The sequence below is a fragment of the Vipera ursinii genome (assembly GCF_947247035.1).
Source record: "Vipera ursinii genome assembly, chromosome: 1".
NCBI lineage: Eukaryota > Metazoa > Chordata > Lepidosauria > Squamata > Viperidae > Vipera > Vipera ursinii.
This window is the reverse complement of record NC_139512.1, coordinates 12,523,891-12,542,543: the sequence shown is the minus strand read 5'-3', so window position 1 is coordinate 12,542,543 and position 18,653 is coordinate 12,523,891. Positions and strand designations below refer to the sequence as shown.

At 49.1% G+C, this 18,653-nt stretch overlaps 1 protein-coding gene across 1 annotated transcript in view; it reads right to left on the bottom strand.

Moving 5' to 3' along the window:
- DPP9 (dipeptidyl peptidase 9) overlaps positions 1-16,940 on the bottom strand; it is a gene marked incomplete at its 3' end in the record, with an annotated part of 33,521 nt that extends 16,581 nt beyond the window's left edge. The window contains exons 1-5 of the mRNA XM_083349295.1: positions 16,622-16,940; positions 15,429-15,518; positions 4,976-5,232; positions 2,214-2,326; positions 638-811 (exon numbers count right to left, since the gene is read on the bottom strand). Of these exons, the coding sequence (XP_083205421.1) occupies positions 638-811; positions 2,214-2,326; positions 4,976-5,232; positions 15,429-15,484 (600 nt within the window). The 5' untranslated portion in view covers positions 15,485-15,518; positions 16,622-16,940. The remainder of the gene's footprint in view (positions 1-637; positions 812-2,213; positions 2,327-4,975; positions 5,233-15,428; positions 15,519-16,621) is intronic.
- Positions 16,941-18,653: the final 1,713 nt, after the last annotated feature.

The following is an 18,653-nucleotide window of genomic DNA, read 5'->3' as shown; positions in this document are numbered from 1 at the left end:
CCTATTTCGAGCACAAATGCCTCACTTAACAACGTAAATTTGGGGGCAGCGTTTATTCCTACCTATTTCGAGCACAAATGCCTCACTTAGCAACGTAAATTTGGGGGCGGCGTTTATTCCTACCTATTTCGAGCACAAACGCCTCACTTAGCAACCTAAATTTTGGGGCTGTGTTTATTCCTACCTATTTCGAGCAGAAAATGCCTCACTTAGCAACGTAAATTTGGGGGCGGCGTTTATTCCTACCTATTTCGAGCACAAACGCCTCACTTAGCAACGTAAATTTGGGGGCGGCGTTTATTCCTACCTATTTCGAGCACAAACGCCTCACTTAGCAACCTAAATTTTGGGGCTGTGTTTATTCCTACCTATTTCGAGCAGAAAATGCCTCACTTAGCAACGTAAATTTGGGGGCGGCGTTTATTCCTACCAATTTCAAGCACAAATGCCTCACTTAGCAACCTAAATTTGGGGGCGGCGTTTATTCCTACCTATTTCGAGCACAAACGCCTCACTTAGCAACCTAAATTTGCGGGGGGGGGGGGGGGCGTTTATTCCTTCTTTCTCTTTGTTCACGGAGGCCAAAAAAAAAAAAAAAGGCAGCTGTCACTCAAGGGCGGTAAGGAAGGGAACTCACCATGAAGCCATTTTTGCCTCCATCCTGACAGTAGAAGAGGCTGTTGCTGGCCTGGAAGAGGAAGAGGCCGCTCTCTCGGTGGAAGTCGTAGGAGGTGATCCCGAAGACGCCCAGCCGCTTGCGCTCCCTCAGGAGCTCCTCCTCCCTGGAGTACATCCCGTGGTGCGGAGTCGCCTGGCGGGGAAGGGGGGGGAAGAACCGGTGGGATGAAGGAGCCCTGGTGCGGATTCAGAGGCCTCCCCCCCCAGGAGATAAATGTGTTTCTTTTCAAATAAAGAAAAATACAGGTGGTCCTCGTTTAGCGACGGTCCTGTTTAGTGACCGTTCCACGTTGTTTGCCCTGGGCAGGACAGAAAGAACTGGTGGAATGAAGGGATGGAGCGCTGGTGCGGATTTGGAGGCGCCCCCCCCCAAGAGATAAATGTGCTTCTTTCCAAATATAGGACAATACAGGTGGTCCTCACTTAATGACGGTCCTGTTTAGTGACCCTTCCACGTTGTTTGCCTGGGCAGGACGAAAAGAACTGGTGGAATGAAGCAGCGGAGTGCTGGTGCAGATTCAGAGCCGCCCCCACCCGCACCAAGAGACAAATGTGTTTCTTTTCAAATATAGGACAAAACAGGTGGTCCTCACTTAGCGATGGTTCTGTTTAGTGACCGCTCCAAGTAGTTGCCTGGGCGGGAGGGAAAGAACTGGTGGAATGAAGGAACAGAGTGCTGGTGCGGATTCAGAGCCCCCCCCTCCAGAGATTTTTTTCCCAAATATACGACAATAAAGATGATCCTCACTTAACAACAGTCCTGTTTAGTGACCATTCCAAGTTGCTGCCTGGATGGGAGGGAAAGAACCGGTGGAATGATGGAATGGAGCGCTGGTACGGATTCAGAGGGTGCCCCCCCACCAAGAGACAAATGTGTTTCTTTTCAAATATAGGACAATACAGGTAGTCCTCACTTAACGACGGTCCTGTTTAGTGACCGTTCCACGTTGCTGCCTAGGTGGGAGGGAAGGAATCATCGTGATGAAGGAACAGGCCACTAGTGTGAATTCAGATGGGCCCAAGCAATATATGCGTTTCCCTTTAAATAAAAGACAAGACAGACAGCCCTCACTTAACAACGGTCCTTTCTAGTGACCGTTCCAAGTTGTTGCCTGGGCAAGAATCAGTGGGGTGAAAGAATGGAGGGCCTCCCATGAATTTAGGGTGCACCCCCCAAAAAAAGAATGCATTTTTCCTTTAAGTAAAGGACCATAGGGGTTAGTCCTTACTTAACGACGGTCCTGTTTCGCAAGCAGTCAAAGCAGGCATTTACCGCTGTTGAAATCTGACCTCCCTTTGCAGGCTTGATAAGCAGCTTCAGCAAACCAAATGTTTCGCTTAACGTCCAGGAGCAAAAGTGACACTGTCACATTTGCTACCATCATGGGATGCTTTGTCGAACATTATGTTGCTTAGCAACAGAGATGGTCGTTACACGAGGACTGCATGGATCCGATTCCAGATGTGGCTGAAACAACCTAGGGCCACGGAGGGGAGAACCGGGGGGGGGGGAGAGAAACGACAGATGTTCTCACCTGGAAATGATCCAGCATTTGCTTCCATGACAAGAGCAGGAGGGCTTCCTTCCGTACCTTTTTGGGAATCTCTGAGTACAAGAGAGAATTTTCCCGGCTTCCGTACGGCATCCCTAAATAAGGTGAGAACGACAGAAGGAAAAAAAAAGCCTTTTATTTAAACTCCACGGATTAGAAGCTCTTTGTAAGTTTAAACACTGTAGTTTTTCTTTTTGAAATGCTCTTGACCAGGGGTAGGCCACCTTGGCTCTTTTATGACTCGTGGACTTCAGCTCCCAGAATTCCTCAGCCAGCATGGGGGAACTATGGACCCCTTCGTGACTCGTGGACCAACTCCCAGAATTCCTCAGCCAGCATGAGGGAACTATGGACCCCTTGTGACTCGTGGACTTCAACTCCCAGAATTCCTCAGCCAGCATGAGGGAACTATGGACCCCTTCGTGACTCGTGGACTTCAACTCCCAGAATTCCTCAGCCAGCATGAAGGAACTATGGACCCCTTCGTGACTCGTGGACTTCAACTCCCAGAATTCCTCAGCCAGCATGAGGGAACTATGGACCCCTTCGTGACTCGTGGACTTCAACTCCCAGAATTCCTCAGCCAGCATGAGGGAACTATGGACCCCTTCGTGACTCGTGGACTTCAACTCCCAGAATTCCTCAGCCAGCATGAGGGACCTATGGACCCCTTCGTGACTCGTGGACTTCAACTCCCAGAATTCCTCAGCCAGCATGAGGGAACTATGGACCCCTTCGTGACTCGTGGACTTCAACTCCCAGAATTCCTCAGCCAGCATGAGGGAACTATGGACCCCTTCGTGACTCGTGGACTTCAACTCCCAGAATTCCTCAGCCAGCATGAGGGAACTATGGACCCCTTCGTGACTGGTGGACTTCAACTCCCAGAATTCCTCAGCCAGCATGAGGGAACTATGGACCCCTTCGTGACTCGTGGACTTCAACTCCCAGAATTCCTAAGCCAGCATGAGGGACCTATGGACCCCTTCGTGACTCGTGGACTTCAACTCCCAGAATTCCTCAGCCAGCATGAGGGAACTATGGACCCCTTCGTGACTGGTGGACTTCAACTCCCAGAATTCCTCAGCCAGCATGAGGGAACTATGGACTCCTTCGTGACTCGTGGACTTCAACTCCCAGAATTCCTAAGCCAGCATGAGGGACCTATGGACCCCTTCGTGACTCGTGGACTTCAACTCCCAGAATTCCTCAGCCAGCATGAGGGACCTATGGACCCCTTCGTGACTCGTGGACTTCAACTCCCAGAATTCCTCAGCTAGCATGAGGGAACTATGGACCCCTTCGTGACTGGTGGACTTCAACTCCCAGAATTCCTCAGCCAGCATGAGGGACCTATGGACCCCTTCGTGACTCGTGGACTTCAACTCCCAGAATTCCTCAGCCAGCATGAGGGAACTATGGACCCCTTCGTGACTCGTGGACTTCAACTCCCAGAATTCCTAAGCCAGCATGAGGGACCTATGGACCCCTTCGTGACTCGTGGACTTCAACTCCCAGAATTCCTCAGCCAGCATGAGGGAACTATGGACCCCTTCGTGACTGGTGGACTTCAACTCCCAGAATTCCTCAGCCAGCATGAGGGAACTATGGACCCCTTCGTGACTCGTGGACTTCCTGAGCCGGCATGGCTAAGCGTGGAAACCTCTCCCTGTCCCCCTCAGCCTGGCTGGCTCAGGAATTCTGGGAGTTGAAGTCCACGAGTCATAAAATTGCCAAGGTGGCCTACCCCTGCTCTTGACCAATCTTGGCACAATCAGCAGTGGTGAGCTTACCTCGTTTGAGTAAAGAAACGTCTGCAGGAGAACAAGCAAGCTGAGAGAGCACCCAGCACCCCACTGTCTACCCCCCTTCCTCTTCCTCTTCCTCTCCACAAACCCCACTCCCTACTAGCACTGATGACGCCCCCCCCCCCCGGTTTAGGTAATGAAATGTCTGCAAGAAAACACGCAAGCTGAGAGAGCAACTCAAGAGACACAATCTGTAAAGTTCGGCGTCACAGTCCCGCTTCAGGCCTGAAAGCCGACTGGGTGACAAGATGACTTCACCAGGAGAGGGTGAATTCTAGTCCTCCCTTAAGACACGAAAACTGTCTGGGTGACTTTGAGCCAGTCACCAGGAGACGGTGAGTTCTAGTCAGTGCTTTTTTTGTAAAAGAAAAAGGTGCCGGAACTCACACACGTCACACAACCCGCCTTGCCTACCCTACAAGGTTCCATCCAAAAAAGGTGCCGGAACTCCGTTCTGAGCGTTCTATGAGGGGAAAAAAAGCCCTGGTTCTAGTCCCACCTTAGGCACGAAAGCTGCCTGGGTGACTTTGAGCCAAACACCAGGAGACGGTGAGTTCTAGTCCCGCCTTAATCCAGGGGGTCGTCAAACCTGGCCCTTTTATGACTCGTGGACTTCAACTCCCAGAATTCCCCCGGCCCCGATTCATTTAAGAACCACGTGACTCTTGCCACTGTGGCAAGAAAGGCCTTAAAATGGGGCAAAATTGTGTCCCTGAACCATGGAAACTTTTGGGCTGAAAATTATTATGACAGGACTACCCATAATAAGTAACTAACGCGTGAAATAACATTTGCCTATCCCAGATCCTTGGGAAGGACTGGATAGATGGATGAAAATGCCAAATTCAGTCTGAACATCTGGCTGGCTGCGCGATCAACCACAACCGCATCTTTTTTGGTGGCTTCTAGACGTTGCCAAGCAAGGTGAGGTCGTACCTAGGTAATACAGCCGATGGGAATGAGGGCTGGACTCTTCCGTTTTACGGACAAACTGGAAGTCGTGGGGGGCCTTATTCACGATCATTCCCGTGTACTTCCGGCTGCCGTGGATGATGTCACGCAGCCCCTCCCACGAGTGTTTCTCCACCTGGAAGAGGGACGTCGAGGCGTCCTCCATCTCGACTGCCTCGGCGCTGTCAGGCAGAGCGTCCACCGCTGTCATCTTCCGCCTTCCTCCGGAACTGGTCAAGGAGCTGGGAGAAAAAGATGTGGGGGCGTGGGGGAAAGAAATTGAGATTGGCTGAGTCAATGCCCCCACTACCACAACTCACAGTGACAACAAACCCACCGTCTTGTTACACCGTGTGAGCTAATTGCACAACGCACCGGCCTCGCAAGTCAATCATGTATAAAGTTTATAAAATTATTTCCCGTTCAAAAGCCTGACAGCCCACGGATAAAAGCTGTTCTTCAGCCTGTTGGTACGGCTGGCTGTACTCCTGTATCTCCTACCCGATAGTAGGAGAGTAAAGGAGAACGGGAGAGTCTGTGTTTAAATATCCTTAGTATAAGGCCACACCTGGAATGCTGCATCCAGGTTTTGCTTACCGCATTAGAAAAAAAAAAGATGTTGAGATTTTGGGAAAAATCTGCAGAGAGGAACAACCAGGATGATTAGAGGCCGGGAGACTAAAACGTACAAAGAACGGTTGCAGGATTTGGGAATGGCTAGTCTAGAGAAAAGGAGGACTGGGGTGGGGGTAGGGGGTGGGGAGACATGATAGCAGCGTTCCAGTATCTCAGGGGCTGCCCCAAAGAAGAGGGAGTCCAGCTATTCTCCAAAGCACCTGAAGGCAGGACAAGAAGCAACAGATGGAAACTGACCAAAGAGAGAAGCAACCTGGAATTAAGGAGAAACTTCCTGACAGTTAGAACAATTAACCAGGGGAACGACCTGCCTCCAGAAGCGGTGAATGATCCAACACTGGAAGTTTTTAAGAAGAGACTGGACAGCCATTTGTCTGGAATGATATAGACTCTCCTGATTGAGCAGGGGGCTGGACTAGATGACCTCCAAGGTCCCTTCGAACTTTACTATTATGATTATGGTTACATTTCCTGACAATGAGAACAATTAGCCAGTGGAACGACCTGCCTCCAGAAGCGGTGAATGCTCCAACACTGGAAGTTTTTAAGAAGAGACTGGACAGCCATTTGTCTGGAATGATATAGACTCTCCTGATTGAGCAGGGGGCTGGACTAGAAGACCTCCAAGGTCCCTTCTAGCTCTATTCTGATTGATTGCCTCTTTGGGATTTAGGGCAGAACAGGGCTGCTCCTCCTTGACTGCACCCAACTGGTAATACAGTTAGTCCTCGACTTATGACTGTCATGGAGCCTGCCCATTAGCTAGGAGCCTCCAAGTGGGTCATCCCACAATTGGCCCAATTTTGGCAGCAAGGGCTACGGTCATTAAACAAACCCAGGAATGCTGAGTGCCATTGCAACTTTAAACTTTCACTAAAAGAATGGTTGTAAGTGGAGGGCTTCCTGCATAGCTAAACTGTATTATCACAACTGCAGAGTTACATACAGGAACAGATATTCCCACTACCTCAGCTGCACAAATTCAAACAAACAATCAAACCCACAACTCTGCGAGACCAGTCCTAAGAAAGGAGAGAATTCAAATGACTCCTTTGGGTCACAAGTGCCACTGTGATGTATTGATTAACCATGTTTGCGTTCTAATACCCAACCACTCACTGCTTTAACCCAGTTCGTAACTGCATAAAACTAAAAAAAAAAAGAAAACACGAACAGTGAACCGGAATGAAAATCGAGATCACGCGAAGTATTAGTACCGATTTATAAAGCCCTAGCCAGACCACACCTGGAATACTGCAGCCAATCCTGGTCACCGTATCACAAAAAAAAGATGCTGAGAGTCTGGAAAAAAAATTCAGAGAAGAGCAACTAAGATGATCAAAGGCCTGGAGGCTACAACATACGAAGAACGGCTGCAGGACTTGGGTTTGAGATGGTATAGGTTCTCCTGCTTGAGTAGGGGGCTGCACTAGAAGACCTCCAAGCTCTATTCTATTCCAATATCTATTCTATTCTATATTCTATTCTATTCTATTCCATTCCATTCCATATCTATTCTATTCTATTCTATTCCATTCTATCCTATCCTATTCTATTACATTCTATCCTATAATTCTATTCTATTCTATTCTATTCCATTCCATTCTATTATTTTGTTATTCTATTCTATTCTATTCTATTCTGTTCTATTCTATTCTATTCCAATATCTATTCTATATTCTATTCTATTCTATCCTATTCCATTCTATATTCTATATTCTATTCTATTCTATTCCATTCTATCCTATTCTATTGCATTCTATCCTGTAATTCTATTCTATTCTATTCTATTCTATTCTATTCTATTCTATTCCATTCCATTCTATTATTTTGTTATTCTATTCTAATTATTCTATTCTATTCTATTCTATTCTATTCTATTCTATTCTATTCTATTCTATTCTATTCTATCCTATTCTATTGCATTCTATCCTGTAATTCTATTCTATTCTATTCTATTCCATTCCATTCCATTCTATTATTTTGTTATTCTATTCTAATTATTCTATTCTATTCTATTCTATTCTACGATGAAAACAAGGAAAGCATAAATCAAAGCATTGCTCAGCGAAGCCTTAACCTCAATGGTTGCTGTGTAGTGCAAGCCTTGTGCCTCACGGAGGTAGGTTTATACCAAGTATAAAATGCTGAATGCTAAAATACGTCAAGAAAATAGTGTTTTCCACCCCTATAAGGTCACCAGCCCTGTGCTGAAAAGCAGGCCACCATCCATAGCGCAGCCGTGTTTTGCAGACCCCGCTCATGCTGATTGTTGAAATGGGACAACCTGTGGGCCACGGCTCACTACTGGTCCGTGGCCTATTCGCAACTGGGCCGCCTGAGTGGCCGGCTGGCGCACACACGCATAGCCCCACTCATGCGAGCGTCGTAAGCACTCAAGGCCCCGCTCACACGAACATCACAGGGGCTCCTGCCCCCCACTTGCGTGAGTGTGTTGCAAGCACTCAGGGCCCCACTCGTGCGTCGTGGGCTCTCGGGGCCCCACATGCATGAGTGTCACACCCACTCGCTTATGGGTTGCAAACTATCAGGGCCTCAGTCGTGCGAATGCCGTGGGGGCTCGCGGCCCCACTCACAGGCGTGTCGCAGGCAGTCGGGATTCCACTCGAGCGAGCAACGGATGCTCGTGCACGTGCCTGCCCCTCCCACGAAACCATCCCCTCTTATCCCCCTCGGCCCACCAACCTGGAAAGGTTGGGAAACCATCTCTACGGACAGTTCTCTATTTACGACGCTTAGCAATCGGTTACTACAGACCCACCCCACCCCACCCCGTCAAAAGGAACTTAGAAAGAGGTTACCTTTTATGGTCAGGTGACCGCATTTTGGGTGCAACTGGCTTGGATTTATTTCTGTTTGCAGCATCCCACAGTCGTGTGACCGCGATTTAGGAAACTTTAGCTGAAAAAACGGCCTTTTTCAGCCGCTCTGAGCCACATCGCCAGATGGGCATCAAACAGAGTGGGGGGGGGGACAACAATAACAACTGGCTTCGTTTTCAGCAAACACGCTTGATTATCCAACCAACGGGTTCGCTTCACAAGCGCGGATCCGTTTAACAACACAGTGAATTGCTTACGATGGTGTCCACGTGGTGGTGCGTTTTATGACAATCGCTACCGTTGAGGACGACCTGTAGTAAAGTTACAAAAGAAGCTTGCTTACTATCAGCCGCGCTTCACTGCCACTCTTCTCCAAGCTGCTGGCCTGCAGAACCATCACATCCAGTCACCACAGCCATCTTACGTCAGATAGCCGAAGAGGATAGCCCTCGAGAACATATAACTACAACCGGGCCCAACATTTATGTTCCTTGGTTCAATGAATCTTGGCCCACTTCACGACCTTTCTCGTTAAGGGAATCGCTGCGGTTGTTCAGTTAGTAACCCGGATGTTAAGGCAACCTGGCTTCCCCCATTGACTTCGCTTGTCGGAAGGTCGCAAAAGGGGATCACATGACCCTGCAACCATCATAAATATGAGCCTGTGGCCAAGCGTCTGAATTTTGTGTATATGTTGAAATTTGACGCTCTTTGGTGGTTACGGCGGCCGCGGCGGCTACGGCAAAGCGGACGCCACAGGCCCGCCCCAGCCTTATGCCCAGCCCGCTCTGGAGACCGACTACCCCGCGACGGCTTGCTATCCCAGCGTCCCCTGCCCACAAGAGCTGGGAGGAAGCTGCCTGCGCCCCAGCGGAGGAAGCCGGGCGCACGGCCTGGCAACCGACAGAGCCCGCACAGCCAAGGCCAGCAAAACCGCTGGTGGAGCTGGAGAAAGAATTCCACCTGCACCGATATCTCTGCCGTCCGCGCCGTGTAGAGATGGCAAAGCTCCTAAACCTGAGCACCAGATCAAGATCTGGTTTCGTAACCGTAGCATGACGTTCAAAAAGGACCAGAAAGCCAAAGGGATTGTGCGCTCCTCGCTCGGCCAGTCTTCAGGCCCAAGGAGTGGTCCCGGTCGTGTTGGCTAGACCAGCCAGCTGCCCAGTGTTTGGCACCCTGGGCTACAATACCGCCCCATCACCAACCTCCTTTGCCAAGCGGCAACGAAATCTGTAGGGCCCAGCTGCCCACGCAGTGCCACTGAGCAGCAGAAAAGATTTATGCATCCATGGGGCGTGCTGCAAGGGTCATTCAGTGTGGGAAATGGCCACGTTCCTTTTTGTTCGGCGCCGTCATAACTTTGAGCGGTCACTAACCCAACGGTTGTAAGTCGAGGACTAGTGATATGTTGCCACGCTATCTGAAGGCAACAGCTCAGAGAAAGTGGAACGACTCCAAGTGGAGACAAGCCTGAGGTGGTCTAACACCCCACCAGCAACGACAACAACTGTAGACTTTTTCCAGAACCTTTGAAAGAATTCCGAGGAATGTTCAAAAGACAGGGGGGAAAAACACTTCCCATTTTGGGTAAGGAAAACTGTGCCAATTGTCCAGCAAGGGTCAAGGCGGCCGAGAAGACTTCTTTTGTGTATTGCTTGGAAAACTCAAGGAAACACCTCCAAAGCCTTCCCAGACTCACGGCGATGACGTTATCTAGTTTAGGCAACGAAGCGTCGACGTGAAAACAACCCTGTTAAGACAGCACCAAGGACCCCGTCTTAACCGACGTCTTAAAAAACCACAATCCTCCTCCCAAACAAGTGTGCAAAACCGATCCCGGACTGATTTGGTCTATCTCTCCCCTCTAGAAAAAAATATCCAAGCAAATTCTGATGCAACCTTTTGCAGCCTCTCAACCAATCTCTGAGATTGTCTTCCAAGGCCGGGCTGTGGCTGTGTTCAAACACCAAGGCTGTGTCTCTGTCTCAAGGCCAAATGAGGGTGTGTTTGTGCGTTTAAATTATTTGTGCACTCCCCTGCCGAGGGATATGGCAATCGCCCAACTGCGAAGGATCCCTTAGGGCTGTCCTTTAGATGGAGGTCAATCAACGATACCAAAACGATGCTGAGACACTGGAAAGGGTGTGGAGGAGAGCAACAAAGTTGACAAAGGGACTGGAGGCCAAATCCTATGATGAACAGTTGAGGAAGTTAAGGTATGTATAATGACAACAAAAAAAATAAAAATAAAAAGATAAGCACTGCAACGTAACACCCCGGACTTAACAATTGTCGATAAGAAAGACAAAGAAGTCTGCATAGTGGACGTGGCAGTGCCTGGAGACAGCAGAATAGACGAGAAAGAACTGGAGGAGATAACAAAATACAAAGACCTACAAACAGAAATAGAAAGACTGTGGCAAAGGCAAGCAAGGGTGGTACCAATAGTAATAGGAGCCCTGGGTGCAATCCCAAAACAACTGGAGCACCACTTGAACACCATCATCGGCATTGACAAATTCGCCATTAGTCAATTGCAAAAGGCGGCCTTACTAGGAACTGCTTCCATCCTGCAACGAGATCTGGAATACCCTCAAACATCCACACCTGCCTATCCCGGGTCTTTGGTAAGGACTCGATAGGTAGACAAAAATGCCAAATCCAGTCTGGACATCTGGCTGACTGCGCGATGATTACCGTAATAATAATTAAAGTAGTAGTAGTAGTAATAATAGTAATAAATTATTTTTTATTTATTATTATTACTATTATTATTATTATTATTATTACTATTATTAACAACCAAGTTGCTAAACTAATCCACTGGGCATTGTGTAAAAAATACAACTTGCCTGTGTCCGAAAAGTCGTGGGAACATAGGGTGGAAAAAGTTGTTGAGAATGAGAGGGTGAAGATCTTGTGGGACTTCTGAATACAGACAGATCGCCATTTGGAACAAAACACGCCAGATATCGCAGTCGCAGAGAACCGAAGCGTACAGCTGATTGATATCGCTGTACCAGGAGATGCCAGAGTCGAATAAAAAGAACTGGAAAAAATTACGAAATACCGCGACCTGGCCATCGAAACTGTGCGATTATGGTTGAAACACGTAACAGTGATACCCATTGTCATCGGGGCACTGGGAACTATGTGCAAAATCTTTACAAAACACATCAAGAAATTGCAACTTCCTGCAATAACTCCAGCAAAGCTACAAAAACTGCGCCACCCGTAACATCTTACATTTTAAGGAGATACCTGGTTGATACCTAGGATGCTGGCAGCATCCCGTTTCAACCATCAGCGCCAGTCAATTTGAATGTTCAGCTGACTGAGTTTCATGTTTTATGAATAAAAGTTTTATAATAATGATGATGATGATGGGAGGGACCTTGGAGGTCATCTAGTCCAACCCCCTGCTCAGGCAGGAAACCCTATAGCATTTCAGAGAAATGGCTGTCCAGTCTCTTCTTAAAAACCTCCAGTGTTGGAGCATTTACAGCTTCTGGAGGCAGATAGTTCCACTTGTTAATTGTTCTCACTGTCAGGAAGTTTCTCCTTAGTTCTAGGCTGCTTCTCTCCTTGACTAGTTTCCATCCGTTGCTTCTTGTCCTGCCTTCAGGTGCTTTGGAGAATAGCTTGACTCCCTCTTCTTTGGGGCAGCCCCTGAGATACTGGAAGGCTGCTATCATGTCACCCCTGGTCCTTCTCTTCATTAAACTGGACATACCCAATTCCAGCAACTGTTCCTTTTATGTTTTAGCCTCCAGTCCCCTCATCATCTTTGTAACCTATCAAAGAGAAGGATTTGGGGGGGGGAGTAGACATGATAACTGTCTTCCAGTACTTGAGGGGATGTCACAGAGAAGAAGGCATTGACTTATCCTCTAGGGCAGGGGTCTTCAACCTGTGGGCCATAGCCCACTACCGGTTCATGGCCTATTCACAACCAGGCTGCCTGAGTGGCTGGTTGGTGCGCGCGCGCACACACACACACACAGCCCCATTCACATGAACGTCACGGGTGCTCGTGGGCCCACTCCCTCCTCTCCCCCCTCCAGGCCACCAGCCTGGAAAGGTTGAGGAACTCTGCTCTAGGACAGAGGTCTTCAAGCTTTTGGGCACCAGGGACCACCAGGGACCAGTTCTGTGGGGAGAGGTTTTTCCACAGACCGGAGGGTTGTGTGGTTTTGTGTGCTGCCTGCATCTTGTGCATGGGGCTTTGCTTGTTTGTGCAGACCAGTTGCTGGCATGCTGCAGCCCGGTACCGGTCCACGGAGCGGGGGTTGGAGACCCCTGCTCTAGGGCACCAGAAGGCAGGAGAAGCAGCAATGGGTAGAGGCTTGTTAAAGAGAGAAGCGACCTGGAATTATTGAAATCGTAAACTGGTACAGATGATATACAAAATAAAACTGAAGATAACGTTGCCACAAAGAAGAGGGGGTCAAGCTATTCTCCAAAGCACATGAAGGCCGGAGAAGAAGCAATGGACAGAAATTAATCAAGGGGAGAAGCAACCTGGAACTAAGGAGAAACTTCCTGACAGTGAGGACAATTAACCAGTGGAACAGCTTTGCCTCCTGGAGTTATGGGTACTCCATCACTGGAGGTTTTCAGAAATAGACTGGACAGCCATTGGTTTGAAATGGTATAAAGCCTACCGCCTTGAGCACTAGTTCGACTAGAAGACCTCCAAGGTCCCTTTCAGCCCTACGATTCTATGTTCTAAAAAAGGTACATCCAACTCACAGTAAAATGAAGTATCAAAGGAGGGAGAGCAAATGGGCTTTTTAAAAAAATAAAGCTCAAAACTTCAACTCAAAAGTAATCTTCATGGAGAGCTATAAAATCTATCTATATTCTTTTCCCCCCCCGCCGTGTGTGTGTGTGTGTGTGTATAATGAGGTGGCTGGATGGAGTCACTGAAGCAGTAGACGTGAGCTTAAATGGACTCCAGAAGATGGCAGAGGACAGGAAGGCCTGGAGGAACGTTGTCCATGGGGTGGCGATGGGTCGGACACGACTTCGCAGCTAACAACAAGATGTGTGTGTGTGTGTGTGTCTACACACACACACACACATATATACACACACACACATATATATATATACACACACATATATATACACACAGTGTGTGCATGCATATGTATACACACACAGAGAGAGTTTGTACCAGATTCCACGGAACTGCAGCTTGATTTGAACACCTCCAAAACTTAATAGTTTTTTTTTAAAGCCTCAACAGCTCTTTAAGAAATGTCTGAAAAAAAAAGAGTTTTTTGTTTTGCCGGGTTTTGTTTTGTTGAGTTTAAAAAAAAAAAACACACAAAACGTCCACATTAAAAAAAAAAGGGCCCAAACTGCACAGCCTATAATGATGAGGAAACGCAACCCAACTAGAGGAACCCAAATTAAAAAACAAAGGCAGAGAGCTCCTTATGGAGGAAGCCATCTCTCACTTTAAGGCTACGCAGACTTATACTTTGAAGGTCAGTTTAAGGCAGACATGTCAAACACAAGGCCCGGAGGGCCAGATATGGCCCGCGAAGTGGTTTCACGTGGCCCGCGAAGCCACCCTGGAAACAGTGAGGGAACGGCCCCCACTGCCTTGGCCCTGGCCCAGAGTCCCTCCTCCTGCCAGAGACCCTCAGATCTGTCCCACTCCTGCCCAGGCCCCCATAGGCACCCTTGATGCCAACGATGTAGAGCTGGCCACGCCCACCCATTAGGCCACACCCACTCTAGCCACACCCACCCAGTAGGCCACACCCACCCTGGCCACACCCACCCGGCCCCCTGAGGGCAACCGCAATGCTGATGCGGCCCTCAATGAAATTGAGTTTGACACCCCTGGTTTAAGGGAAGGAGAGACACAAATGATCTAACCTCTGCCGACTGAATAATGGCAAACAGCCTCCCTCATTTTCACTGTCCAACCTGACCACGCATGCACAAACTAAGTCATCTTGTCCCCTACGTAGGTGATTACGGGCGACAAAACAGCAGACATTTTCCAAAGCAGATATATAATTTTGTCTTGGGTTAGAGATGCATATAAACAAAGGATTAGTTTACAAAAACAACCACCACCAAGCTCAAAGAGCACCAAGGTCCCCACAGCCAGCCTCCTCCTCCTCCTCTCCCTTCTAGCGCTGATGTTGTTACCTAGTTGGGTAATGAGAGGTCTGCAAGAAAACAACCAAGCTCAGAGAGCATCAAGGACCCCACAGGAAGAAATATTAAACAGTAGAACAAGCCTCCTGGAGTTATGGGTACTTGGTTGATGGACGTTTTCAAGAAAACAGTGGAATGTTTGTCCCAGGTGGTATAAAAGACTTTTGCCTTGGGCAGAGGGCTGGACTAGAAGACCTCCAAGGCCCTTTCCAACTCTTAATAATTCTATGAAGGCACCCACTCTCAAAACACCAGGGCTACACAATTACCCGCACAAATATTTAGCGAGGTGTCAGGGATGCGGTGGCTCAATGGGTTAAGATGCTGAGCTTGTCGATCAGAAGGTCGGCAGTTTGGCGGGTCGAATCCCGAGTGCCGCGTAACAGAGTGAGCGCCTGTTACTCGTCCCAGCTTCTGCCAACCTACCAGTTCGAAAGCACGTAAAAATGCAAGTAGAAAAATAGGGACCACTACGGTGGGAAGGGAACAGCGTTCCGTGCGCCTTTGGCGTCTAGTCATGCCGTCCACATGACCACGGAGACGTCCTCGGACAAGCGCTGGCTCTTCGGCTTTGAAACGGAGATGAGCACCGGTCCCTAGAGTCGGAAACGACTAGCACGCATGTGCGGGGGAACCTTTACCTTTACTTAATTTTGAGAGCAAAATGCCAGCCAAAAGGCCAAAAGTAAATATTGTGACAAGCAACAACCGCTCTTAAGCTGTAGCTCTGCCTGTTCTTGTGTTGCACAAATGGACAATTCCTGCTTCCTTCTTACCTTCCCCAACTTCCTGTGCTTTCGTTTTCCAGCCGAGCCCTCTTTATCTTCTGCATCAACTGCTAAGCGAGCCTTAGACAGGATAAGAAACTGTGTCGAGGAAAAAAAAAAAAACAGAGCGTAAGAGAGGCCACTAATTCAGCAGTTTAGCTAAAAGGCATTTTACTTCGGCCATAAAACCTGAATCAAAATAACTCCCTTGTGTTAGGAGTGCCCAACTCATAGTCCACCCACCCACCCACTCAACCCCAATGGCTCTTAGGCAATATCCAACCTCCTATTAGTGTAATTTTAAAGGAAAAATACTAAGTAGCAGGCAAGCAAAAGCTGTATGCCATTCATTTAAATCAATTTTAGCTTTGGGTCTCACCCCGTCCCAGCCCACTCTGAAGGACAGCCCTTGGCCCACAAAGTATTTTGTATCACAGGTTAGAATACTGTACTATGGGATGCCTTTTCAACATTTCAGCAAAGTATTTTCCCCAAGCATTAGAGGGCAGTGCCAAGGACTGGAGTGGGGAATTTTTCCACGATAACTGTGGAATCTGCCAGTAATCTGGAAGAACAGTCTTCAAGGGGAAATGCGTATTAGAGGATCTATCTTTTTTTTCCATTTTCTTAAGACAGAACAAAAGTGTCCATTCCTGTATAATTATCCAACTGCTAATTTTTTTAAAAAAAAAAACAAAAAACCACACACACAAAGTGAATCACATTCCAAATTTCATGTTGAGGCTGCAACAGGGTAAATAAGGCTTAAAACTTTTATAATTGACGTGCCTCAGGGACCCCAGCCCTATCACATTAAAACGTTCATCTATCAAAATAAAGCCTGGCTTGATCTGTGGGGGGTTGTTGATGCTCTCTGACTTTGGGGTTGTTGTTTTTTTGCAGACAAAAACAAGAGAGCATCAACGACCCCCCACAGATCAGGCCAAGCTTTGCTTTAATAAATGAATGTTACTATAATAGGGCTGGAGTTTTTGGTGTAAATGTCTGCAAAAAAACAAACCCACCCAAACCCTGCAAACCTCAGAGAGCACCAAGGACCTCACAGTTCAACCCTAAGTAATAATCTCTTCTGTTGGCCTGACCTTTTCTATCCCTGGCTGGATAACATGTTTTAATTCAAATTTAGCCAGACAGGCCTACTGTAATTAAGGGTCTGGCAACGCTGCAGACCTGACTCTCACCTTAATTTACAACACTTGCCCTCTGCCTTGGATTCACACACCATGTCCAACCCAGCTTAATCCAGTATAACTGCTGGGCTCACATAACCAGCTACAAACCTAAAAATAAATTATTATTTACTGCTTCACATGACAGCAGCCTGACCCATACAACTGCGACCTTCTTGGGTGATGATATTACCCAGGTGGGTTGTGACAGGTCTGCAAGCAAACGCCCAAGAAAACACCAAGGACACACACACACACACAGAGTCCTTCTCTTCCTCTCTGTAAACCTCACATTCCCTTCTGGCACTGATGATGCTACCTAGATGGGTCACAAAACGTCTGCAAGAAAACCGCCGAGCTCAAGAGAGCAGCCGGGAGCCCGCCCTTCCCTTCTACGGATTCATCCAAACAACGCTCGCCACGCAAGAAAGAAAATAAAACGCAACACACTCAGATCTCGGCCGGGTTTCGGTTATACCCACACCCCCCAAAATGCCCTGTAAACCGCCCTGAGTCCTTCGGGAAAGGGCGGTTTACAGTATATAAATCTAATAAAATCTCAATCTAAAATCTAAAATCCCGAGTCCTTCGGGAGAAGGGCGGTATATAAATCAAATAAATAAAGAATAAATAAAGAATAAAATCATCTGCTGGCACCACCAGCCCGTCCCATTTCACGTGCATCTAGTAGTGCAACTCCAGCCCACCAAAATAGGGGAGGGGGAGGCGCAAGCAAAGCCGCAGGGAAGGAAGGTAGCTGCAGTGCCCGAGGAGGGCTGCCAATGGGAACCCAGCGCCCGGCTTGAGAAAGAGGCAGCCCAGGAAGGCTTATTCCAGGGGGTCTTCAAACTCGGCCCTTTTATGACTCATGGACTTCAACTCCCAGAATTCCTCAGCCAGTCTGCCTGCCTGAGGAATTTTGGGAGTTGAAGTCCACAAGCAAGGGTCTTCAAACTCGGCCCTTTTATGACTCATGGACTTCAACTCCCAGAATTCCTCAGCCAGTCTGCCTGACTGAGGAATTCTGGGAGTTGAAGTCCATGAGTCATAAAAGGGCCGGGTTTGAAGACCCACGGCTTATTCCATTCCAGGGTGCATTGCCTCCCCCTCTCTCCTAAGGTCACCTCCCTACCAGCATCCATGTTCCACCCAGAGCCAAAGGTTGCCTCCAGAGTTGTGTTTCTTCCCCCTGGCTGGGCAAAGCCTTCAGATGGGGAGGGGGACTGCAACTCCCAGAATTCCCCAGGCAGCAAAGCTGCCTGGGGAATTCTGGGAGTTGTAGTCCCCCCTCCCCATCTGAAGGCTTTGCCCAGCCAGAGGGAAGCAAGCCAGCTGTTGAGCCAAAGGAGAATCCATGAATGAATCCCCTCGCTACCCCTTTTCTCACGCTGCAGCTCCAGCCCAGGGCAGGTGAGGGCAACAATCCCAGGCCAGGCCGGCTCCCCATCCCCGCCCGGACCCCCGACCCGCCCCCCCCCCAAAAAAAAGACGCTGCCTGGGCTCGCCTGCTCTCCAGCCCCGGCGCGCGCATCACGTGAGTCCAGGGTCCGAGGGGCGTGGCCACGCTCCCCCGGAGGGCGGCCGCAAGATGGCGTGGCCTCTCCCCTCCCGCCCAAGGGCGTGGCCAGAAGCCCCGCCCACCCCCGGCGCGAGCTGGGCCGCGGCCGTTGGCCGCCCTCCGCAAGGGCGGGGCGCCGAAAAGGGGCGTGGTCCGGCGTTGCGCGCGCTCTCTCTCTCTCTCTCTCTCATTCTCTCTTATTTGTCTCAAGGCGGGGCCGGCGCTCCTCAAGGGCGGGGCCTTTCCCTCCCACCCACCCCCGCTCCCGCCGGCCCCGCACTTACGACGTGGCTCGCCGGCCTCCCCCCAAGCCGAGGCTTTTCCGCTGTGGGGAAAAGGGGGGGAGGGAGGGGTCGGGAGGTCCCGCGGCGGCGTCACTCCCGCTCCATTTCCCGTCCTGCGGACTCAGGAGGTCCCGGAAACGGGGGAGGAGGGGGGGGAAAAGGGAAACCCGCCGGCCTCTTCCAGCCTCCCACCGCGACCTTT